The following is a 27,195-nucleotide window of genomic DNA, read 5'->3' as shown; positions in this document are numbered from 1 at the left end:
CCAACACTCTAACCACTACCTCCCTCCCCCCTCTAACCACTAGGCTACCTGCTGGTTACTAGTCCAATTGATGGTAAGAGGGTAAGCGAACTAAGTGATTAATTGATGGTAAGGGGGTAAGCGAACTAAGTGATTAATTGATGGTAAGAGGGTAAGCGAACTAAGTGATTAATTGATGGTAAGGGGGAAAGCGAACTAATTGATGGTAAGAGGGTGAGCGAACTAAGTGATTAATTGATGGTAAGGGGGAAAGCGAACTAATTGATGGTAAGAGGGTGAGCGAACTAAGTGATTAATTGATGGTAAGGGGGTAAGCAAACTAATTGATTAATTGATGGTAAGTGGGAAAGTGTGTGTGTGTGTGTGTTGTGTTGGTGGTGTGTGTGTGTGTGTGTGTTGGTTGTGTGTGTGTGTGTGTTGGTGGTGTGTGTGTGTGTTGTGTGTTGGTGGTGGTGTGTGTGTGTGTTGGTGGTGTGTGTGTGTGTTGTGTGTTGGTGGTGTGTGTGTGTGTGTGTGTGTGTGTGTGTGTGTGTGTGTGTGTGTGTGTGTGTGTGTGTGTGTGTGTGTGTGTGTGTGTGTGTGTGTGTGTGTGTGTGTGTGTGTGTGTACACATGGACTGGGCTAGAGGAAGAACAGGAGAAGGGAACTAAAGGGAAAGCTAACTAAGAGATTGATTGATTCCTGAGATACGAGGCAATTTTATTTAACCTTTATTCAGCTAGGCAAGTCAGTTAAGAACAAATTCTTATTTTAAAATGACGGCCTAGGAACAGTGGGTTAACTGCCTTGTTCAGGGGCAGAACAACAGGATTTTACTTTGTCAGCTCGGGGATTTGATCTAGCAACCTTTACGGTTACTGGCCCAACGCTCTAAACACTAGGCTACCTGCTGGTTACTGGCCCAATGCTCCAAGCACTAGGCTACCTGCTGGTTACTAGTCCAACACTCTAACCACTAGGCTACCTGCTGGTTATTGGCCCAACACTCTAACCACTACCTCCCTCCCCCTCTAACCACTAGGCTACCTGCTGGTTACTGGCCCAATGCTCCAAGCACTAGGCTACCTGCTGGTTACTAGTCCAACACTCTAACCACTAGGCTACCTGCTGGTTACTAGTCCAACACTCTAACCACTAGACTACCTGCTGGTTACTAGTCCAACACTCTAACCACTAGGCTACCTGCTGGTTACTAGTCCAACACTCTAACCACTAGGCTACCTGCTGGTTACTAGTCCAACACTCTAACCACTAGGCTACCTGCTGGTTATTGGCCCAACACTCTAACCACTACCTCCCTCCCCCTTCTAACCACTAGGCTACCTGCTGGTTACTGACCCAATGCTCCAAGCACTAGGCTACCTGCTGGTTATTGGCACAACACTCTAACCACTACCTCCCTCCCCCCTCTAACCACTAGGCTACCTGCTGGTTACTAGTCCAACACTCTAACCACTAGGCTACCTGCTGGTTACTAGTCCAACACTCTAACCACTAGGCTACCTGCTGGTTACTAGTCCAACACTCTAACCACTAGGCTACCTGCTGGTTATTGGCACAACACTCTAACCACTACCTCCCTCCCCCCTCTAACCACTAGGCTACCTGCTGGTTACTGGCCCAATGCTCCAAGCACTAGGATACCTGCTGGTTATTGGCCCAACACTCTAACCACTACCCCCCTCCCCCCTCTAAGCACTAGGCTACCTGCTGGTTATTGGCCCAACACTCTAACCACTACCTCCCTCCCCCCTCCAACCACTAGGCTACCTGCTGGTTACTGACCCAATGCTCCAAGCACTAGGCTACCTGCTGGTTATTGGCCCAACACTCTAACCACTACCTCCCTCCCCCCTCTAACCACTAGGCTACCTGCTGGTTACTGGCCCAATGCTCCAAGCACTAGGCTACCTGCTGGTTACTAGTCCAACAATCTAACCACTAGGCTACCTGCTGGTTACTAGTCCAACACTCTAACCACTACCTCCCTCCCCCCTCTAACCACTAGGCTACCTGCTGGTTACTAGTCCAATTGATGGTAAGAGGGTAAGCGAACTAAGTGATTAATTGATGGTAAGGGGGTAAGCGAACTAAGTGATTAATTGATGGTAAGAGGGTAAGCGAACTAAGTGATTAATTGATGGTAAGGGGGGAAAGCGAACTAATTGATGGTAAGAGGGTGAGCGAACTAAGTGATTAATTGATGGTAAGGGGGAAAGCGAACGAATTGATGGTAAGAGGGTGAGCGAACTAAGTGATTAATTGATGGTAAGGGGGTAAGCAAACTAATTGATTAATTGATGGTAAGTGGGAAAGCGAAACTAAGTGATTAATTGATGGTAAGGGGGTAAGTGAACTAAGTGATTAATTGATGGTAAGGGGGAAAGTGAACTTAGTGATTAATTGATGGTAAGGGGGTAAGCAAACTAAGTGATTAATTGATGGTAAGGGGGTAAGCGAACTAAGTGATTAATTGATGGTAAGGGGGTAAGTGAACTAAGTGATTAATTGATGGTAAGAGGGTAAGCGAACTAAGTGATCAATTGATGGTAAGGGGGTAAGCAAACTAATTGATGGTAAGGGGGTAAGCGAACTAAGTGATTAATTGATGGTAAGGGGTTAAGCGAACTAAGTGATTAATTGATGGTAAGGGGGTAAGCGAACTAAGTGATTAATTGATCGCTGCCAGCAACAGACTGAAGGTGAAGAGTTTAGAGGGAAATGAGAGACAATACTCTCAGCATGCTTCAGTAGCAGACCAGTGTTGGGTAGAAGATTTATTAAACAGATCAAGGAGATGGACCAGATCAGATCAAGGAGATGGACCAGATCAGATCAAGGAGATGGACCAGATCAGATCAAGGAGATGGACCAGATCAGATCAAGGAGATGGACCAGATCAGATCAAGGAGATGGACCAGATCAAGGAGATGGACCAGATCAGATCAAGGAGATGGACCAGATCAGATCAAGGAGATGGAAAGCCACGTTAATGAACACCACTATGTATACAACAACTACATCAAATTGGTGTGGTGGCTAATTTCTGTAAACTTCACACACCAGTCAGAGTTATACTTAAACTACATATTTAATAATAAGAGCTTTGCAATAGCACTTGACTTACAATGATGCATCGTTTCTAATGAACCGTTGAAAAGTGACAACACAAAAGTACAAAGATCTTTTATAGCCAAGATACACCACTCTCAACCTACATGACGAACAAACAGATACATAGAATGGTCACAAGGTTAAGATTCGTATGAAAGGTATCTACTTCATTGTAAAGACCAGTGTCTGGTCCTCCTACTCCAAACTGGAACCGTCTCTTCCTGGTACGGTATAGCAAATAAACATTAACTCATGTTCTCTGGAAAGCTCTTTAGGTTTTATCACCCAAAGACATCGTAAATCTCCTCTGTCTGTGTTATCCCATAGAGGCTCATCCTCAGTAGAACACACACACAATAATTAACAGAATACTATATTCTGTCTAATATAAAAAAACATAATGCAATACAAGAATTATAACATAATCTTGCAATTTCCCACGACATTGGTAAGACACATGGTGTAGAAATTGATGCGTAGAATTTCACAGTTCAGTTTTGAAAACTTAACAGTCATACAAGGCACAGCGTTTAACCGTGTCATGTGACCTTAACATTTAATGCATCCCCCTTGACACAATAATGACAATAATCATGGCCTCTAAACCTTCCAGCTGCCAGCTGGACCCTATTCCAATTAAACTACTGAAAGAGCTAATTCCTGTGCTTGGCCCTCCTACAGAACGTTGAACATGATACATTTCTCCCTATCACCTGGATATATACCAAGCTAACTAAAAGTGGCAGTAATAAAGCCTATCCTAAGAAAAAAAGCCAAACCTTGACCCAAATATATATATTTTTTAACTACCGGTCCATATAAAATCTCCTATTCCTCTCAAAAATGCAAGACAAAAATCTGTTGCAGAGCAGCAACTCACTGCCTTCTAGAAGACTAACAATGTACAGGAAACACTCCAGTCTGGGTTATTAAGACCCCATTTTGACACCATCGATCACCACATTCTTTGGAGAGATTAGAAACCCTAATTGGTCGACACCGAGTGGCCTGGTATTGGTCTACACCGAGTGGCCTGGTATTGGTCTACACCGAGTGGCCTGGTATCTGTTGGAAATATATCCGTGTTTCTCTGTGGATGGTTTGTCCTCTGAGAAATCAATGGTAAGTTTCGGTGTTCCTCAAAGTTCCGTTTTAGGACCACTATGTATTCACTATATATTTTCACTATATATTCTACCTCTTAGTGATGTCATTTGGCAACACAATGTCACCTTTCAGTGCTATGCAGACGATACCCTGGAAGCCTGTGTTTCCGACATAAGGAAGCGGATGGCATCTTTTATTTTTTCCTTTTAAACTCAGACAAAATAGAGATGCTAGTTCTACGTCCCAAGAAACAAAGAGATCTGCTGTTTGATCTGACAATGAATCTTGATGGTTGGTACAGTCGTCTCAAATAAAACTGTGAAGGACCTCGGCGTTACTTTGGGCCCTGATCTCTCTTTTGACGAACAATCAAGAATAGTTCAAGGCCAGCTTTTTTCCATTTTAGTAATCTTAGTAATCTTAGTAACATTGGACATTTTGTCCAGAATCTTGACTAGAAACCAAAAATGTGATCATATTTCTCCAATGCTAGCCTCTACACTGGATTCCTGTTTCACTGATAACCTACAAAGTACTACGTATCTCTCCGATTTGGTCCTGCCGTACATACCTACACGTACACTACGGTTTAAGATGCAGGCCTCCATATAGAATATAATTTCTAAGCAAACAGCAGGGCTTTCTCCTGTGAAGCGCCATTTTTATGGAATGATCCGCCTACCCATGTGAGAGACGCAGACTCCGTCTCAAACCTTTAAGTCTTTATTGAAGACTCATCTCTTCAGTAGGTCCTATGATTGAGTGTAGTCTTGCCCAGGGGTGTGAAGGTGAACGCCAAGGCACTGGAGGTACTAACCATACTTTCTGTCTCTGCCCGGCCAGCTTCCTCCTCTCCACTGGGATTCTCTGCCTCTAACCCTATTACGAGGGCTGAGCCACTGGCTTACTAATGCTCTCCAATGTGTCATGTCATGCCAGCCCCCCCCCCCCCTGTCTCAGTCTACAGTATCTATGCTGCAACAGTGTATGTCCCGAGGGGCTGTCTCGACCTCTCATATCTGGTGTAATTCTCCTTTCTCATCTGGTGTGATCTTACATCATACTCCCTCTAATTCTCCCATCTCTCTCTCCCCTACTGGAGGACCTGAGCCCTAGGGCCGTACCTCAGGACTACCTGGCCTGATGACTCCTGGCTGTCCCCAGTCCACCTGGTTGCGCTGCTGCTCCAGTTTCAGCTGTTCTGCCTGCTGCTATGGAACACTGACCTGTTCACTGGACGTGCTGTTTCTACCTTCTCTCCCTCTCCATCACTCTCTCTCGCTGTTGCACCTTCTTCACAACCCTGTCTGTGTGAAGGGACCATTACTGGTTGTCAGTAATGTGCACGCCGAGGAACATGAATCTTTTGAAAATGCTGCTGCTGGATGTGACTGAAATGGCACCCTATTCAATACAGGACCGTGGTCAAATGTAGTGCACTATATAGGGACTAGGGTGACATTTTGGGATGCATCCCTAGACACCGACAACCACCAGATAACAACTACATGACCACTACATAACCACCAGACAACCACCAGAAAACCACTTCAACCTATACCACTCCTCGTTCCCTAACTCTAACCCCTCCTCCCTCCTATACCACTCCTCCTCCCCTAACTCTGACCCCCTAGTTCTGCATGTTAAGGTAACTGGTTCTACATGTTAAGGTAACTGGCTCGACATGTTAAGGTAACTGACTCTACATGTTAAGGTAACTGGCTCTACATGTTAAGGTAACTGGCTCTACATGTTAAGGTAACTGACTATACATGTTAAGGTAACTGTCTCTACATGTTAAGGTAACTGGCTCTACATGTCAGGGTAACTGGCTCTACATGTCAGGGTAACTGGCTCTACACGTTAAGGTAACTGTCTCTACATGTTAAGGTAACTGTCTCGACATGTTAAGGTAACTGTCTCGACATGTTAAGGTAAGTGGCTCTACATGTTAAGGTAACTGACTCTGCATGTTAAGGTAACTGTCTCGACATGTCAGGGTAACTGGCTCTACATGTTAAAGTAACTGACTATACATGTTAAGGTAACTGGCTCTACATGTTAAGGTAACTGGCTCTACATGTTAAGGTAACTGGCTCTACATGTTAAGGTAACTGTCTCTGCATGTTAAGGTAACTGGCTCGACATGTCAGGGTAACTGGCTCGACATGTCAGGGTAACTGGCTCTACATGTTAAGGTAACTGGCTCTACATGTTAAGGTAACTTGCTCTACATGTTAAGGTAACTGTCTCTGCATGTTAAGGTAACTGTCTCTGCATGTTAAGGTAACTGGCTCGACATGTCAGGGTAACTGGCTCGACATGTCAGGGTAACTTGCTCTACATGTTAAGGTAACTGACTATACATGTTAAGGTAACTGTCTCTACATGTTAAGGTAACTGTCTCTACATGTCAGGGTAACTGGCTCTACATGTCAGGGTAACTGGCTCTACACGTTAAGGTAACTGTCTCTACATGTTAAGGTAACTGTCTCTGCATGTTAAGGTAACTGGCTCGACATGTCAGGGTAACTGGCTCGACATGTCAGGGTAACTGGCTCTACATGTTAAGGTAACTGGCTCTACATGTTAAGGTAACTGGCTCTACATGTTAAGGTAACTGGCTCTACATGTTAAGGTAACTGACTATACATGTTAAGGTAACTGTCTCTACATGTTAAGGTAACTGGCTCTACATGTCAGGGTAACTGGCTCTACATGTCAGGGTAACTGGCTCTACACGTTAAGGTAACTGTCTCTACATGTTAAGGTAACTGTCTCGACATGTTAAGGTAACTGTCTCGACATGTTAAGGTAAGTGGCTCTACATGTTAAGGTAACTGACTCTACATGTTAAGGTAACTGTCTCTACATGTTAAGGTAACTGCCTCTGCATGTTAAGGTAACTGTCTCGACATGTCAGGGTAACTGGCTCTACATGTTAAGGTAACTGACTATACATGTTAAGGTAACTGGCTCTACATGTTAAGGTAACTGGCTCTACATGTTAAGGTAACTGTCTCTACATGTTAAGGTAACTGTCTCTGCATGTTAAGGTAACTGGCTCGACATGTCAGGGTAACTGGCTCGACATGTCAGGGTAACTGGCTCTACATGTTAAGGTAACTGGCTCTACATGTTAAGGTAACTGGCTCTACATGTTAAGGTAACTGGCTCTACATGTTAAGGTAACTGTCTCTGCATGTTAAGGTAACTGGCTCGACATGTCAGGGTAACTGGCTCGACATGTCAGGGTAACTGGCTCTACATGTTAAGGTAACTGTCTCTACATGTTAAGGTAACTGTCTCTACATGTTAAGGTAACTGGCTCTACATGTTACGGTAACTGGCTCTACATGTTAAGGTAACTGGCTCTACATGTTAAGGTAACTGACTATACATGTTAAGGTAACTGTCTCTACATGTTAAGGTAACTGTCTCTACATGTCAGGGTAACTGGCTCTACATGTCAGGGTAACTGGCTCTACACGTTAAGGTAACTGTCTCTACATGTTAAGGTAACTGTCTGTGCATGTTAAGGTAACTGGCTCGACATGTCAGGGTAACTGGCTCGACATGTCAGGGTAACTGGCTCTACATGTTAAGGTAACTGTCTCTACATGTTAAGGTAACTGGCTCTACATGTTAAGGTAACTGGCTCTACATGTTAAGGTAACTGACTATACATGTTAAGGTAACTGTCTCTACATGTTAAGGTAACTGGCTCTACATGTCAGGGTAACTGGCTCTACATGTCAGGGTAACTGGCTCTACACGTTAAGTTAACTGTCTCTACATGTTAAGGTAACTGTCTCGACATGTTAAGGTAACTGTCTCGACATGTTAAGGTAAGTGGCTCTACATGTTAAGGTAACTGACTCTACATGTTAAGGTAACTGTCTCTACATGTTAAGGTAACTGCCTCTGCATGTTAAGGTAACTGTCTCGACATGTCAGGGTAACTGGCTCTACATGTTAAGGTAACTGACTATACATGTTAAGGTAACTGGCTCTACATGTTAAGGTAACTGGCTCTACATGTTAAGGTAACTGTCTCTACATGTTAAGGTAACTGTCTCTGCATGTTAAGGTAACTGGCTCGACATGTCAGGGTAACTGGCTCGACATGTCAGGGTAACTGGCTCTACATGTTAAGGTAACTGGCTCTACATGTTAAGGTAACTGGCTCTACATGTTAAGGTAACTGGCTCTACATGTTAAGGTAACTGTCTCTGCATGTTAAGGTAACTGGCTCGACATGTCAGGGTAACTGGCTCGACATGTCAGGGTAACTGGCTCTACATGTTAAGGTAACTGTCTCTACATGTTAAGGTAACTGGCTCTACATGTTACGGTAACTGGCTCTACATGTTAAGGTAACTGGCTCTACATGTTAAGGTAACTGGCTCTACATGTTAAGGTAACTGGCTCTACATGTTAAGGTAACTGGCTCTACATGTTAAGGTAACTGGCTCTACATGTTAAGGTAACTGGCTCTACATGTTAAGGTAACTGGTTCTTTCAGCTAATCAACCTCCCCCTTTCTCTCTCTGTCTGTCCGTCCGTCCGTCCGTCTCGTTCTCTCTCTCTGTCTCTCTCTCTCTGTCTCTCTCTCTGTCTGTCTGTCTGCCTCTCTCTCTCTCTCTGTGTCTCTGTCTGTCTCTGTCTCTCTCTCTGTCTCTCTCTCTGTCTCTCTCTCTGTCTCTCTCTCTGTCTCTCTCTCTGTCTCTGTCTTTCTTTGTGAGATCCCAGGTCTTGGCAGAAGGAAACCCTAGTCTTGTACTTCTTTTCAGTCAGCCAATCCTCTCGCTGCCAATGCTCCCTAATCCTCATAACGCTCTCTCAGGCGCTAGGGTTTATGGGATTACTAATGCTAGGCGTGACAGACTGCAACGTGTATGTGTGTGTGTGTGTGTGTATTTGCATGTGTGTGTGTGTGTGTGTGTGTTCATGGGTTGCTGGATCATTGTCATCTTCAGTGAACACGAAAAAGGTAGTGATATCGAACAAATGAAATAGAGAAACACACCCCCATCCCTCCTTCCTGAATTCTTCCTGGTGTCTAGCTAGCAGTACACACCCCCATCCCTCCTTCCTGAATTCTTCCTGGTGTCTAGCTAGCAGTACACACCCCCATCCCTCCTTCCTGAATTCTTCCTGGTGTCTAGCTAGCAGTACACACCCCCATCCCTCCTTCCTGAATTCTTCCTGGTGTCTAGCCAGCAGTACACACCCCCATCCCTCAATCCCTCCCTCCTGAACCAGGGATTCAAACCACCTCACTATGTTCCACTGTCCTCTTATCTCCTATCAGTCTGTTCACTTCCACCATCCCCTTGAGTTCTCTTATATTATCCTCTCTCTCATCATGGGGGGGATTGACATGGCAGGGACTGTGTGGTTGTGAATTACACTCTAGGCTGAGTGACCAGTTAGTCTACAAATCCAGATATGAATCACACTAGGCTGAGTGACCAGATGTGAATCACACTAGGCTGAGTCACCAGATGTGAATCACACTAGGCTGAGTGACCAGATGTGAATCACACTAGGCTGAGTGACCAGATGTGAATCACACTAGGCTGAGTGACCAGATGTGAATCACACTAGGCTGAGTGACCAGATGTGAATCACACTAGGCTGAGTCACCAGATGTGAATCACACTAGGCTGAGTCACCAGATATGAATCACACTAGGCTGAGTCACCAGATGTGAATCACACTAGGCTGAGTCACCAGATATGAATCACACTAGGCTGAGTCACCAGATGTGAATCACACTAGGCTGAGTCACCAGATGTGAATCACACTAGGCTGAGTCACCAGATATGAATCACACTAGGCTGAGTCACCAGATGTGAATCACACTAGGCTGAGTGACCAGATGTGAATCACACTAGGCTGAGTCACCAGATAGTCTACAAATCCAATTAACACACACACACACACACACACATCAAACATTATACTAAAAATAAAGCCTCAAAATTGTCAGGACCTGAGAGCTGCTCGTGAAGGACACGAGGAAAGGAGAGAGGGGGTGAGAGAAGGATGCGGTGAGGGGGTGAGAGAAGGGGAGAAAGAGGTGAGAGAGGGGGTGAGAGAAGGGGAGGAAGAGGTGAGAGAGGGGGTGAGGTGTCTGATAAACAGCCCGATTTAAAGTGTCTGACCCAATTACAGGCCCTCTCTGCGGCGACCAGATTTCACACCAAATTACGCCGGTCAAACGAACACCCATTACCGAGGACGCCTGTCCACTCATTAACTAAGACACCCATTACCGAGGACGTTAATGTACTGACCCCATGGAGGAAGAGGAGGGGGAGGGGAACTGAGTTAATGTACTGACCCCATGGAGGAAGAGGAGGAGGAGGAGGAGGAGGAGGAGGAGGACTGAGTTAATGTACTGACCCCATGGAGGAAGAGGAGGGGAACTGAGTTAATGTACTGACCCCATGGAGGAAGAGGAGGGGAACTGAGTTAATGTACTGACCCCATGGAGGAAGAGGAGGTGAACTGAGTTATTGTACTGACCCCATGGAGGAAGAGGATGAGGAGGAGGGGAACTGAGTTAATGTACTGACCCCATGGAGGAAGAGGAGGAGGGGAACTGAGTTAATGTACTGACCCCATGGAGGAAGAGGAGGAGGGGAACTGAGTTAATGTACTGACCCCATGGAGGAAGAGGAGGAGGAGGAGGAGGAGGGGAACTGAGTTAATGTACTGACCCCATGGAGGAAGAAGAGGAGGAGGACTGAGTTAATGTACTGACCCCATGGAGGAAGAGTAGGGGGAGGGGAACTGAGTTAATGTACTGACCCCATGGAGGAAGAGGAGGGGGAGGGCAACTGAGTTAATGTACTGACCCCATGGAGGAAGAGGAGGGGGAGGGAAACTGAGTTAATGTACTGACCCCATGGAGGAAGAGGAGGAGGAGGAGGAGGAGAACTGAGTTAATGTACTGACCCCATGGAGGAAGAGGAGGAGGAGGAGGAAGAGGAGGGGGAGGGAAACTGAGTTAATGTACTGACCCCATGGAGGAAGAGGAGGAGGAGGAGGAAGAGGAGGAGGGGAACTGAGTTAATGTACTGACCCCATGGAGGAAGAAGAGGAGGAGGACTGAGTTAATGTACTGACCCCATGGAGGAAGAGGAGGAGGAGGAGGAAGAGGAGGGGGAGGGAAACTGAGTTAATGTACTGACCCCATGGAGGAAGAGGAGGAGGAGGAGGAAGAGGAGGAGGGGAACTGAGTTAATGTACTGACCCCATGGAGGAAGAGGAGGGGAACTGAGTTAATGTACTGACCCCATGGAGGAAGAGGAGGGGAACTGAGTTAATGTACTGACCCCATGGAGGAAGAGGAGGTGAACTGAGTTATTTCACTGACCCCATGGAGGAAGAGGATGAGGAGGAGGGGAACTGAGTTAATGTACTGACCCCATGGAGGAAGAGGAGGAGGGGAACTGAGTTAATGTACTGACCCCATGGAGGAAGAGGAGGAGGAGGAGGAGGAGGAGGGGAACTGAGTTAATGTACTGACCCCATGGAGGAAGAAGAGGAGGAGGACTGAGTTAATGTACTGACCCCATGGAGGAAGAGTAGGGGGAGGGGAACTGAGTTAATGTACTGACCCCATGGAGGAAGAGGAGGGGGAGGGCAACTGAGTTAATGTACTGACCCCATGGAGGAAGAGGAGGGGGAGGGAAACTGAGTTAATGTACTGACCCCATGGAGGAAGAGGAGGAGGAGGAGGAGGAGGAGGACTGAGTTAATGTACTGACCCCATGGAGGAAGAGGAGGAGGAGGAGGAAGAGGAGGGGGAGGGAAACTGAGTTAATGTACTGACCCCATGGAGGAAGAGGAGGAGGAGGAGGAAGAGGAGGAGGGGAACTGAGTTAATGTACTGACCCCATGGAGGAAGAGGAGGGGGAGGGAAACTGAGTTAATGTACTGACCCCATGGAGGAAGAGGAGGGGGAGGAGGAGGAGGAGGAGGAGGAGGACTGAGTTAATGTACTGACCCCATGGAGGAAGAGGAGGGGGAGGAAGAGGAGGAGGAGGAGGAGGAGGAGGAGGAGGAGGAGGAGGAGGAGGAGGACTGAGTTAATGTACTGACCCCATGGAGGAAGAGGAGGAGGAGGAGGAGGACTGAGTTAATGTACTGACCCCATGGAGGAAGAGGAGGAGGAGGAGGAAGAGGAGGAGGGAAACTGAGTTAATGTACTGACCCCATGGAGGAAGAGGAGGAGGAGGAGGAGGAGGGGGAGGGAAACTGAGTTAATGTACTGACCCCATGGAGGAAGAGGAGGGGGAGGAAGAGGAGGAGGAGGAGGAGGAGGAGGAGGAGGAGGAGGAGGACTGAGTTAATGTACTGACCCCATGGAGGAAGAGGAGGAGGAGGAGGAAGAGGAGGAGGGGAACTGAGTTAATGTACTGACCCCATGGAGGAAGAGGAGGGGAACTGAGTTAATGTACTGACCCCATGGAGGAAGAGGAGGGGAACTGAGTTAATGTACTGACCCAATGGAGGAAGAGGAGGTGAACTGAGTTATTGTACTGACCCCATGGAGGAAGAGGATGAGGAGGAGGGGAACTGAGTTAATGTACTGACCCCATGGAGGAAGAGGAGGAGGGGAACTGAGTTAATGTACTGACCCCATGGAGGAAGAGGAGGAGGGGAACTGAGTTAATGTACTGACCCCATGGAGGAAGAGGAGGAGGAGGAGGAGGAGGAGGGGAACTGAGTTAATGTACTGACCCCATGGAGGAAGAAGAGGAGGAGGACTGAGTTAATGTACTGACCCCATGGAGGAAGAGGAGGAGGAGGAGGAGGAGGAGGGGAACTGAGTTAATGTACTGACCCCATGGAGGAAGAATAGGAGGAGGACTGAGTTCATGTACTGACCCCATGGAGGAAGAGTAGGGGGAGGGGAACTGAGTTAATGTACTGACCCCATGGAGGAAGAGGAGGGGGAGGGCAACTGAGTTAATGTACTGACCCCATGGAGGAAGAGTTGGGGGAGGGAAACTGAGTTAATGTACTGACCCCATGGAAGAAGAGTAGGAGGAATGGAACTGAGTTATTGTACTGACCCCATGGAGGAAGAAGAGGAGGAGGAAGTGAACTGAGTTAATGTACTGACCCCATGGAGGAAGAGGAGGAGGAGGAGGGGAACTGAGTTAATGTACTGACCCCATGGAGGAAGAGGAGGAAGAGGAGGGGAACTGAGTTAATGTACTGACCCCATGGAGGAAGAGGAGGAGGAGGAGGAAGAGGAGGAGGGGAACTGAGTTAATGTACTGACCCCATGGAGGAAGAAGAGGAGGAGGACTGAGTTAATGTACTGACCCCATGGAGGAAGAGGAGGAGGAGAACTGAGTTAATATACTGACCCCATGGAGGAAGAGTAGGAGGAATGGAACTGAGTTATTGTACTGACCCCATGGAGGAAGAAGAGGAGGAGGAAGTGAACTGAGTTAATGTACTGACCCCATGGAGGAAGAGGAGGAGGAGGAGGGGAACTGAGTTAATGTACTGACCCCATGGAGGAAGAGGAGGAAGAGGAGGGGAACTGAGTTAATGTACTGACCCCATGGAGGAAGAAGAGGAGGAGGAAGTGAACTGAGTTAATGTACTGACCCCATGGAGGAAGAGGAGGAGGGGAACTGAGTTAATGTACTGACCCCATGGAGGAAGAGAAGGAGGAGGAGGAGGGGGAGTGAGTTAATGTACTGACCCTATAGTGCTTCCTGGGGCCGCTTCGATGCTCCAGACACAGTGCAGGTTATGTTCATATGGAGCTGGGTAACCTGGAGACAGTATTCGACCTGTAGGCTCATCCTTGATGGTTCCCCCACACTCCGCTAGAGAGGGAGAGAGAGAGAGGGAAAAGAGAGGGAGAGAAAAGAGAGAGAGAAGAAAGAGAGAGAGAGAAAGAAAGAGAGAGAGAGAGAGAGAGAGAGAGAGAGAGAGAGAGAAGAGAGAGAAAGAAAGAGAGAGAGAGTAGTGGAGGAGACACAGAGAGAAAGAGAAAGCGCAGAGTGGAGGAGAGACAGAGGGAAGGAAATAAGTTAGTGATATTATTTTATTATACTACCGTGAATTCAAGTGCTACTTTTAAGTTAAAAGCTTATTTATTTTTAGACTTAAAGAAAAATTAAGTAAATGAATCTTATTGTATGATTCTTCCATTTCATGTTCTAAATTTAGAGGGCGAGTGAAGAGACAGTTGGGTGAATGCATATTCAATAGGACTCTCTGCACGCGTTTACTTATTCATCTTGTTTTGGCTGATTTCATGAGGCTACAGATGGAAAACCAACCAGTGGCAGTGAGATGATGTCTCATCGCGGGTAGTCAGAGGAGGAGGAGGAGGAGGAGGAAGAGGAGGAAGAGGAGGAGGAGGATTGAACTAGGTGAAAGTGGGCTGAGATTATGCACATTTTCCCCCATCCATGAAACATCGGATCTCATTAAAAGTTTCTCTTTCCCAAACCTAGAATATGTTATGAAAATAGTGCACTAAGTTTTATAGACTTGACGATTTGCTAAAGTTTTTAAATATTGCCATGTTCAGAAGGAGTGCAAGGGTGAATTGAGTTTGTGCACACACACTTCCCGATGGGAAATATGCAAATAAATGCTACAACGAGCCAATAGGATCTTGCTAGATAGTGCTTGGCTTTGCCCACTTCCTTGGTCTGTCCACTACGCTTCATTTGCTTAATTGGTTCCCACTGTAAATAGATGCAGATTTCACACCAAATTACGCCGGTCAAACGAACACCCATTACCGAGGACGCCTGTCCACTCATTAACTAAGACACCCATTACCGAGGACGCCTGTCCACTCATTAACTAAGACACCCATTACCGAGGACGCCTGTCCACTCATTAACTAAGACACCCATTACCGAGGACGCCTGTCCACTCATTAACTAAGACACCCATTACCGAGGACGCCTGTCCACTCATTAACTAAGACACCCATTACCGAGGACGCCTGTCCACTCATTAACTAAGACACCCATTACCGAGGACGCCTGTCCACTCATTAACTAAGACACCCATTACCGAGGACGCCTGTCCACTCATTAACTAAGACACCCATTACCGAGGACGCCTGTCCACTCATTAACTAAGACACCCATTACCGAGGACGTTAATGTACTGACCCCATGGAGGAAGAGGAGGGGGAGGGGAACTGAGTTAATGTACTGACCCCATGGAGGAAGAGGAGGGGAACTGAGCTAATGTACTGACCCCATGGAGGAAGAGGAGGGGGAGGGGAACTGAGTTAATGTACTGACCCCATGGAGGAAGAGGAGGGGGAGGGGAACTGAGTTAATGTACTGACCCCATGGAGGAAGAGGAGGGGGAGGGGACAAATATGGGTTAGTTACAAATATATTAGTACTTAGCAAAGAGGAATATGACTGATGATTCAGGTAATAATGGAAGCTTCAGTCAGGTGGGTGATTTGTAGAATTGATACTTCAGGGAATATTTTCGGTTGTTACAGTTTTTTTACAATCACTTTGAGAATCCTGATGTCAATTTTTCTAAACTTTTAAAGTGCACTTTTTTTCTAAACTCTGGAAACTTTTTTTTCCAATTGCTTTGTAGACAAAAGAACGTAACGCTAAGATCATTTGTTCATGGAACTATTCAAAATGTTCAAAATGACACAACTGAACATCAAAGTTTCAAAATGCAGTTCACACATTACATCTGAGATGTCTGTCTACTCACTTCATTACAATGATCTCACTATCAACTGATACAACTGATCAAAATGATAAGTAACTGTTGCGTTCCTTGGTCCTGCCGTACATACCTACACGTACGTTATGGTCACAAGACGCAGGCCTCCTAATTGTCCCTAGAATTTCTAAGCAAACAGCTGGAGGCAGGGCTTTCTCCTATAGAGCTCCATTTTTATGGAACGGTCTGCCTACCCATGTCAGAGACGCAAACTCGGTCTGAACCTTTAAGTCTTTACTGAAGACTCATCTCTTCAGTGGGTCATATGATTGAGTGTAGTCTGGCCCAGGAGTGGGAAGGTGAACGGAAAGGCTCTGGAGCAACGAACCGCCCTTGCTGTCTCTGCCTGGCCGGTTCCCCTCTTTCCACTGGGATTCTCTGCCTCTAACCCTATTACAGGGGCTGAGTCACTGGCTTACTGGGGCTCTTTCATGTAAGCCCCCTTGGGTTGTGCCGTGGCGGAGATCTTTGTGGGCCATACTCAGCCTTCTCTCAGGATGGTCTCAGGATGGTAAGTTGGTGGTTGAAGATATCCCTCTAGTGGTGTGGGGGCTGTGCTTTGGCAAAGTGGGTGGGGTTATATCCTTCCTGTTTGGGCCTGTCCGGGGGTGTCATCGGATGGGGCCACAGTGTCTCCTGACCCCTCCTGTCTCAGCCTCCAGTATTTATGCTGCAGCAGTTTATGTGTCGGGGGGCTAGGGTCAGTTTATTATATCTGGAGTACTTCTCCTGTCCTATCCGGTGTCCTGTGTGAATTTAAGTATGCTCTCTCTAATTCTCTCGTTCTCTCTTTCTTTCTCTCAGAGGACCTGAGCCCTAGGACCATGCCTCAGGACAACCTGACATGATGACTCCTTGCTGTCCCCAGTCCACCTGACTGTGCTGCTGCTCCAGTTTCAACGGTTCTACCTGTGATTATTATTATTTGACCATGCTGGTCATTTATGAACATTTGAACATCTTGGCCATGTTCTGTTATAATCTCCACCCGGCACAGCCAGAAGAGGACTGGCCACCCCACATAGCCTGGTTCCTCTCTAGGTTTCTTCCTAGGTTTTGGCCTTTCTAGGGAGTTTTTCCTAGCCACCGTGCTTCTACACCTGCATTGCTTGCTGTTTGGGGTTTTAGGCTGGGTTTCTGTACAACACTTTGAGATATCAGCTGATGTACGAAGGGCTATATAAATACATTTGATTTGATTTGATTTGGTTACTCTTAATGTATAGTTTTATGGAAACTGACAAACAATATTCCATGTTTAGATCATGAAAGTTTCAGAATAACGAGATCCATTGACACCAATTACCGTGGACCATGAACCAATTGGACTACATTATCTATGGATGTAATATTTCATCATCATTCTTCATCAGACACTGTCTCTATTGTCCCATGTACCACTTTTCCTGACCGTGTTTTCAGACTTGACGTTACTGTACACTCACCGGGCCACTTTATTAGGTACACCTGTCTAGTACTGGGTAGGACCCCCTTCTGCCTCCACAACAGCCTGAATTATTCACGATGTTGTACATTAAGAGATGCCCTTCTGCACACCACTGTTTTAAAGCAGTGGGAGGAGGAAGACAAGGAAGACGTCAAAGGAATGGCAGGGGCCTCTTCTGAGAGGTGGTCGTGGGCCTCGTTTGAGAGGTGTAGGGGGAACGTGGTAGAGGACAAGGCCACGGACCAAGCACCCCTTCTGAGAGGTGGTTGTGGGCCTCGTTTGAGAGGTGTAGGGGGAACGTGGTAGAGGACAAGGCCACGGACCAAGCACCCCTTCTGAGAGGTGGTTGTGGGCCTCGTTTGAGAGGTGTAGGCGGAACGTGGTAGAGGACAAGGCCACGGACGAAGATAGCGGAAGCCACAGCAAAGAGCGTCTAATGAAATCCGAGCAATTGTTGTAGACCATGTCGTAAATCATGGCACGACAATGACTGAGGCAGCAACAATGATTCAACCAAATCTCAGAGGATCAACCGTGGCCTCAATCATCAGAACTTTCCGCAATGAGAACCGGTAAGTCTTCAGCATGCACTAAACATTAGGCTACTCTCAACTGTCAAATGACTGTATTCTGCATGACAATGTGTACCACAGAGTAGGTGATGTGACTAAATGTGTTCTTACTGTAATGTTCCTTGCAGAATTGAGACTTGGCCAAATAGGTGAGGCAACATTCTGACTGACCAACAAGAGCGGGATGTGGTCAATTTGGTTCGGGCCAGAGATGGTCACCTTACAGAACTTCGGCAGCACATCTTGGACAGTGACGACATGTTCAACAATGTGGAAGCCATGGGTTTTCTAACTATTACAGGCATGCAGAAAAGGCACCAGGTGTCTCTAAAACAGCTATTACCGTGGGCCCTCTGAAAGAAATGCAGACAGAGTGAAACGACTGAGGACTGAGTATGTTCAGGTATGTTCAGGTATGTTCAGGTATGTTCAGGTATGTTCAGTTTCAAGATGCCTGTTGTGAAAAATTCCCCCCAAAATTCTACATCACATTGTAATCAGTAATTCTCCTAAACGTATTTTTAGAGGGTGATGGAGCTGGATGCTGACGAAAAACATCACAAATTCCTATTTTTGGATGAGGCAGGCTTCAACCTGGCCAAGACAAGGAGGAGAGGTCGGAATTTCATTGGCCAGCGGGCAACCATCCAAGAACTCGGACAACGTGGGGCCAACATCACCATGTGTGTGGCTATATCGGAAGATGGTGTGGTTGGATGCAGACCACATATTGGATCATATAATGCAGCTCTCCTTGTAACCTTCCTTGATGAGCTAAATCAGGTCTGTAGAGCTGATTGTTGACCTATGTCATTGTGTGGGATAATGTCAGGTTCCACCATGCTCAAATGGTGCAAGCATGGTTTCAGGCCCAACCACAATTTACCACCCTGTACTTACCCCCATACTCTCCTTTCCTTAACCAGATTGAGGAATTTTTCTCCACATGGAGGTGGAAGGTATATGATAGGCGCCCTCACAAACAAGCCACCCTTCTCCAGGCCATGGATGACACATGCAATGACATCACGGCAGACCAGTGTCAGGCCTGGATTCACCCGAAGATTCTTCCGAAGATGTTTGGCTAATGAAAACATCCATTGTGATGTGGATGAGAACCTGTGGCCAAATCCACAAAACAGGGTTGATGGAAATATAGAAGTAGTAATTGATCTTTTGTTTTGCTTTTCACAGTAAGCAGTGATGTTTTACAGTAAGCCAGGTGAGGAACACTGGAGTGATGTTTTACAGTAAGCCAGGTGAGTAACACTGCAGTGATGTTTTATAGTAAGCCAGGTGAGGAACACTGCAGTGGTGTTTTACAGTAAGCCAGGTGAGGAACCCTGCAGTGATGTTTTACAGTAAGCCAGGTGAGGAACACTGCAGTGATGTTTTACAGTAAGCCAGGTGAGGAACACTGCAGTGATGTTTTACAGTAAGCCAGGTGAGGAACACTGCAGTGATGTTTTACAGTAAGCCAGGTGAGGAACACTGCAGTGATGTTTTACAGTAAGCCAGGTGAGGAACCCTGCAGTGATGTTTTATAGTAAGCCAGGTGAGGAACACTGCAGTGATGTTTTACAGTAAGCCAGGTGAAGAACACTGCAGTGATGTTTTACAGTAAGCCAGGTGAAGTACACTGTAGTGTTGTTTGACTGTAAGCCAGGTGAAGAACACTGCAGTGATGTTTTACAGTAAGCCAGGTGAAGAACACTGCAGTGATGTTTTACAGTAAGCCAGGTGAAGAACACTGCAGTGATGTTTTACAGTAAGCCAGGTGAAGAACACTGCAGTGATTTTTTACAGTAAGCCAGGTGAAGAACACTGCAGTGATGTACAGTAAGCCAGGTGAAGAACACTGCAGTGATGTTTTACAGTAAGCCAGGTGGAGAACACTGCAGTGATGTTTTACAGTAAGCCAGGTGAAGAACACTGCAGTGATGTTTTACAGTAAGCCAGGTGAAGAACACTGCAGTGATGTTTTACAGTAAGCCAGGTTAAGAACACTGCAGTGATGTTTTACAGTAAGCCAGGTGAGGAACACTGCAGTGATGTTTTACAGTAAGCCAGGTGAAGAACACTGCAGTGATGTTTTACAGTAAGCCAGGTGAAGAACACTAGTGATGTTTTACAGTAAGCCAGGTGAAGAACACTAGTGATGTTTTACAGTAAGCCAGGTGAAGAACACTAGTGATGTTTTACAGTAAGCCAGGTGAAGAACAGTAGTGATGTTTTACAGTAAGCCAGGTGAAGAACACTAGTGATGTTTTACAGTAAGCCAGGTGAAGAACACTAGTGATGTTTTACAGTAAGCCAGGTGAAGAACACTAGTGATGTTTTACAGTAAGCCAGGTGAAGAACACTGCAGTGATGTTTTACAGTAAGCCAGGTGAAGAACACTAGTGATGTTTTACAGTAAGCCAGGTGAAGAACACTAGTGATGTTTTACAGTAAGCCAGGTGAAGAACACTAGTGATGTTTTACAGTAAGCCAGGTGAGGAACCCTGCAGTGATGTTTTACAGTAAGCCAGGTGAAGAACACTAGTGATGTTTTACAGTAAGCCAGGTGAAGAACACTAGTGATGTTTTACAGTAAGCCAGGTGAAGAAAACTAGTGATGTTTTACAGTAAGCCAGGTGAAGAACACTAGTGATGTTTTACAGTAAGCCAGGTGAAGAACACTGCAGTGATGTTTTACAGTAAGCCAGGTGAAGAACACTAGTGATGTTTTACAGTAAGCCAGGTGAAGAACACTGCAGTGATGTTTTACAGTAAGCCAGGTGAAGAACACTAGTGATGTTTTACAGTAAGCCAGGTGAAGAACACTAGTGATGTTTTACAGTAAGCCAGGTGAAGAACACTAGTGATGTTTTACAGTAAGCCAGGTGAAGAACACTAGTGATGTTTTACAGTAAGCCAGGTGAAGAACACTAGTGATGTTTTACAGTAAGCCAGGTGAAGAACACTAGTGATGTTTTACAGTAATCCAGGTGAAGAACACTAGTGATGTTTTACAGTAAGCCAGGTGAAGAACACTAGTGATGTTTTACAGTAAGCCAGGTGAAGAACACTGCAGTGATATTTTACTGTAGTTTTCTATTCTTTCTTTTCTTTTTTGTAAATGTCATATTTTGTTCAATGATTCCACTGTGTCTGTAGTATTCTCTCCACGTGTCCTTTTACCGTGATGTATTTACGTGTAGTAATGAAACATGTATCACATATTTTGTACGACAATATTTAATGATTGAAAGCACAACTACACATTGAAACTATCGGTGTCTTGTGTGTGGGTGATCTAAATGAATGTTCCTATGGTATTTCATGATAAATGAGTTATTTGAACCAATGATTCTGCAAGTTAAGGTTTCTTTAGAGATATAAATGCACAATGCAATGTTTTGAACATTGGACAGCCTGTGTTACAACTGATGACCGTTTTGAGTTTTGTGTCTAGAAAAATGACCACAAGGTTCTGAAATGAGTGCCAAAGTGATTGTAAAAAACTGTAATATTACTGCTAGGATTTAGGTAATTTATCCTGTTGTATGCTGGGAAATGAAGGGTAGTTTATCATTTATCCTGTTGTATGCTGGGAAATGAAGAGGAATGGCAGGCTTGTCATGTTTTAAGACACAAATCACATGTTGTCAGGTTAGGATGGTCAGGGGTGTGTGCACATGCTTGTGAGTGTGCACGTGGACATGTGCATGTGAGTGTGTGTGTGTGTGTGTGTGTGTTTGTTTGGATGTAAGGGGTAGTTGAAGTGACGGGTCTAGTTTCACGGCTCAATAAGCAGTGAATCCTTCAGAGCCCTGAGTTTAAACACGATAATACATGAACAACCTTTTCACACACACACACACACACACACACACACACACACACACACACACACACACACACACACACACACACACACACACACACATGCTATATTGTTGATGAATTGGAGAAAACATATGCAGTATCTCTCACTAAGCCGGGTCTGAAGTGACAACGAGAGACAAACCAACAGACACACACACACACAGACACAAAGAGACACACACACAGACACAAAGAGACACACACACAGACAAAAAGAGACACACACACAGACACAAAGAGACACCCACATAGACACAGACACAAAGAGACACAAACACAGAGACACACACAGACACGCACAGAGACACACAGAGAGACACACAGAGAGACACACACAGAGACACACACACACAGAGACACACACACACACAGAGACACACACATAAAGACACACAGAGACACACACACACAGAGACAAACACACACAGAGACACACACACATAGAGACACACATACACACACAGACACACAGAGACACACAGAGACACACAGACACAGACATGAGGAGGCAGACCACCATATATACCCTGGTATTATGTAGTCAGGAGGAGACAGACCACCAGATATACCCTGGTATTATGTAGTCATGAGGAGACAGACCACCAGATATACCCTGGTATTATGGAGACAGACCACCAGATATACCCTGGTATTATGTAGTCATGAGGAGACAGACCACCAGATATACCCTGGTATTATGTAGTCATGAGGAGACAAACCACCAGATATACCCTGCTATTATGTAGTCATGAGGAGACAGACCATCAGATATACCCTGGTATTATATAGTCATGAGGAGACAGACCACCAGATATACCCGGGTATTATGTAGTCATGCGGAGACAGACCACCAGATATACCCTGGTATTATGGAGACAGACCACCAGATATACCCTGATATTATGGAGACAGACCACCATATATACCCTGATATTATGGAGACAGACCACCAGATGTACCCTGGTATGATGTAGTCATGAGGAGACAGACCACCAGATATACCCTGGTATTATGGAGACAGACCACCAGATATACCCTGATATTATGGAGACAGACCACCATATATACCCTGATATTATGGAGACAGACCACCAGATATACCCTGGTATTATGTAGTCATGAGGAGACAGACCACCAGATGTACCCTGGTATTATGTAGTCATGAGGAGACAGACCACCAGATATACCCTGGTATTATGTAGTCATGAGGAGACAGACCACCAGACATACCCTGGTATTATATAGTCATGAGGAGACAGACCACCAGATATACCCTGGTATTATGTAGTCATGAGGAGACAGACCACCAGATATACCCTGGTATTATGGAGACAGACCACCAGATATACCCTGATATTATGGAGACAGACCACCAGATGTACCCTGGTATTATGTAGTCATGAGGAGACAGACCACCAGATGTACCCTGGTATTATGTAGTCATGAGGAGACAAACCACCAGATATACCCTGCTATTATGTAGTCATGAGGAGACAGACCATCAGATATACCCTGGTATTATATAGTCATGAGGAGACAGACCACCAGATATACCCTGGTATTATGTAGTCATGCGGAGACAGACCACCAGATATACCCTGGTATTATGGAGACAGACCACCAGATATACCCTGATATTATGGAGACAGACCACCATATATACCCTGATATTATGGAGACAGACCACCAGATGTACCCTGGTATTATGTAGTCATGAGGAGACAGACCACCAGATATACCCTGGTATTATGGAGACAGACCACCAGATATACCCTGATATTATGGAGACAGACCACCATATATACCCTGATATTATGGAGACAGACCACCAGATATACCCTGGTATTATGTAGTCATGAGGAGACAGACCACCAGATGTACCCTGGTATTATGTAGTCATGAGGAGACAGACCACCAGATATACCCTGGTATTATGTAGTCATGAGGAGACAGACCACCAGACATACCCTGGTATTATATAGTCATGAGGAGACAGACCACCAGATATACCCTGGTATTATGTAGTCATGAGGAGACAGACCACCAGATATACCCTGGTATTATGGAGACAGACCACCAGATATACCCTGATATTATGGAGACAGACCACCAGATGTACCCTGGTATTATGTAGTCATGAGGAGACAGACCACCAGATATACCCTGGTATTATGTAGTCATGAGGAGACAGACCACCAGATGTACCCTGGTATTATGTAGTCATGAGGAGACAGACCACCAGATATACCCTGGTATTATGTAGTCATGAGGAGACAGACCACCAGATATACCCTGGTATTATGTAGTCATGAGGAGACAGACCACCAGGTATACCCTGGTATTATGGAGACAGACCACCAGATATACCCTGATATTATGGAGACAGACCACCATATATACCCTGATATTATGGAGACAGACCACCAGATATACCCTGGTATTATGTAGTCATAAGGAGACAGACCACCAGATATACCCTGGTATTATGTAGTCATGAGGAGACAGACCACCAGATATACCCTGGTATTATGGAGACAGACCACCAGATATACCCTGATATTATGGAGATAGACCACCATATATACCCTGATATTATGGAGACAGACCACCAGATATACCCTGGTATTATGTAGTCATGAGGAGACAGACCACCAGATATACCCTGGTATTATGTAGTCATGAGGAGACAGACCACCAGATGTACCCTGGTATTATGTAGTCATGAGGAGACAGACCACCAGATATACCCTGGTATTATGTAGTCATGAGGAGACAGACCACCAGATATACCCTGGTATTATGTAGTCATGAGGAGACAGACCACCAGGTATACCCTGGTATTATGGAGACATACCACCAGATATACCCTGATATTATGGAGACAGACCACCAGATATACCCTGGTATTATGTAGTCATGAGGAGACAGACCACCAGATATACCCTGGTATTATGTAGTCATGAGGAGACAGACCACCAGATGTACCCTGGTATTATGTTGTCATGAGGAGACAGACCACCAGATGTACCCTGGTATTATGTAGTCATGAGGAGACAGACCACCAGATTTACCCTGGTATTATGTAGTCATGAGGAGACAGACCACCAGATATACCCTGGTATTATATAGTCATGAGGAGACAGACCACCAGATGTACCCTGGTATTATGTAGTCATGAGGAGACAGACCACCAGATTTACCCTGGTATTATGTAGTCATGAGGAGACAGACCACCAGATTTACCCTGGTATTATGAAGCTGAGTTATTCACGTTCTAAACATTTGTGATAAAACATTCACGTGTCCAAATTTCTGAGGGTTCGGAAAATATTAAATCAATGTCTAATCAAACACAAACAAAATGTAAAATAATGTTTAATGGGAAGTTTGCAAGAACATTTCTGTTCATCAGTTGTCAGGACGTCGCCTTACGTCCTAAATACCACACCTTGTTACTGAGCCAATCAAGGCCATGATTGGTGAACCACTCATCCATTCATAGTTAAATAGTGAAGACATCAAAACTATGAAATAACACATATGGAATCATGTAGTATCCCAAAAAAAGTGTTAATTAAACAAACCAGAATATATTTTATAGTTGAGATTCTTCAGAATTATTCTTTAAACTGATAAAACATTTCCAAGTTGCTATGTGTAGGCAAGGCCATATGCAAAATTGGTAACCTGGGAAATGCCTAACTAGTTTTAATGAGAGGGGAAAATGGAGTAGGATGGTGCCCTTAACTTCTCTAGGGTAGGGGGCAGCATTTGGAATTGTGGATGAAAAGCATGCCCAAATTAAACTGCCTTCTACTCAGGTCCAGAAGAAAGGATATGCAAACAATAATTGGTAGATTTGGATAGAAAAATCTCTAAAGTTTCCAAAACTGTTAAAATAGTGTCTGTGAGTATAACAGAACTGATTTGGCAGGCGAAACCCAGAGGAAGAGAAAACCTGAGAAAAATCCATTCAGGAAGTAGGATTATTTTGTTTGTGCGTAGTTTTCTATTCAATGCCATTACAGTATCCATTGACTTAGGACTCAAATTGCAATTCCTATGTCTTCCACTAGATGTCAACAGTCTTTAGAAATTGTTTCAGGCTTGTATTCTGAAAAATGAGGGAGTAAGAGCAGTATGAATGAGTGGACCCTGCCGTGTCACAGAGCGTTTTCATGCTCGCGACCGAGAGAGTGCCTTTCTTGTTTACCTTTTATATTGACAACGTTATTGTCCGGTTGAAATATTATAGATTATTTAGGCTAAAAACAACCTGAGGATTGAATATAAACATTGTTTGACATGTTTCTATGAACTTAACGGATACAATTTAGATTTTTTGTCTGCCTGTTGTGACTGCGTTTGAGCCTGTGGATTACTGAAGAAAACGTGCAAACAAAACAGAGGTTTTTGGATATAAAGAGAGACTTTATCGAACAAAAGGAACATTTATTGAATAAATGAATGTCTTCTGAGTGCAAACATATGAAGATCATCAAAGGTAAGTGATTCATTTTATCTCTATTTCTGACTTGTGAAACTCTTCTACTTGGCAGGTTACTGTTTGTAATGATTTGTCTGTTGGGCTATGATCTCAAATAATCACATGGTATGCTTTCGCCGTAAAGCAGTTTTGAAATCTGACACCGTGGTTGGATTCACAAGAAGTTCATCTTTAAACCCAAAATATTTGTATCTTTTCTGAATTTTTATAATGAGTATTTCTGTATTTGAATTTGGTGCTCTGCAATCTCACTGGATGTTGGCCAGGTGGGACGCTAGTATCCCACATACCTTAGAGAGGTTAAATACTGATCTTAGGTCAGATGGTAGCCTTAAAACTTAGGTCAGTTTTCTGGTTGCCCACCCATAATGGAAGGGTATGTGCTTTTCGGATCACTTGCACACACACACACACACACACACACACACACACACACACACACACACACACACACACACACACACACACACACACACACACACACACACACACACACACACACACACACACACACACACACACACACACACACACACACAGATATATAAACTCACCGACACATAAGGGCAGGGGGCTATCCCAGGCTCTCCTCTCCCCCCTCAAACAGGTCAGGATCTGGGGTCCCTTCAAGGTGTATCCTGGGTCACAGCTATAACACACGGTGCTGCCAGCGAAGTGACCCTTATCTTCTCTCTTATAACCAAACTGAGGAACACCCGGGTCCTCACACTTCAACAGATCAAACCTGCAGGACGGAGAGATAAAGAGAGAAGACGGAGGGATAAAGAGAGAAGACGGAGGGATAAAGAGAGAAG

The 27,195-nt window shown here is 45.2% G+C and overlaps 1 protein-coding gene across 1 annotated transcript in view; it reads right to left on the bottom strand.

Annotated features, from left to right (window-relative positions):
- Positions 1-27,195, bottom strand: part of csmd2 (CUB and Sushi multiple domains 2) — an 895,829-nt gene that overhangs the window by 368,595 nt on the left and 500,039 nt on the right. The window contains 2 exon segments of the mRNA XM_031789283.1: positions 13,958-14,084; positions 26,935-27,125. Coding sequence (XP_031645143.1) covers positions 13,958-14,084; positions 26,935-27,125 — 318 coding nt within the window.

The sequence above is a fragment of the Oncorhynchus kisutch genome, linkage group LG14 (genome assembly GCF_002021735.2).
Source record: "Oncorhynchus kisutch isolate 150728-3 linkage group LG14, Okis_V2, whole genome shotgun sequence".
NCBI lineage: Eukaryota > Metazoa > Chordata > Actinopteri > Salmoniformes > Salmonidae > Oncorhynchus > Oncorhynchus kisutch.
This window is presented reverse-complemented; position numbering and strand designations above follow the sequence as displayed.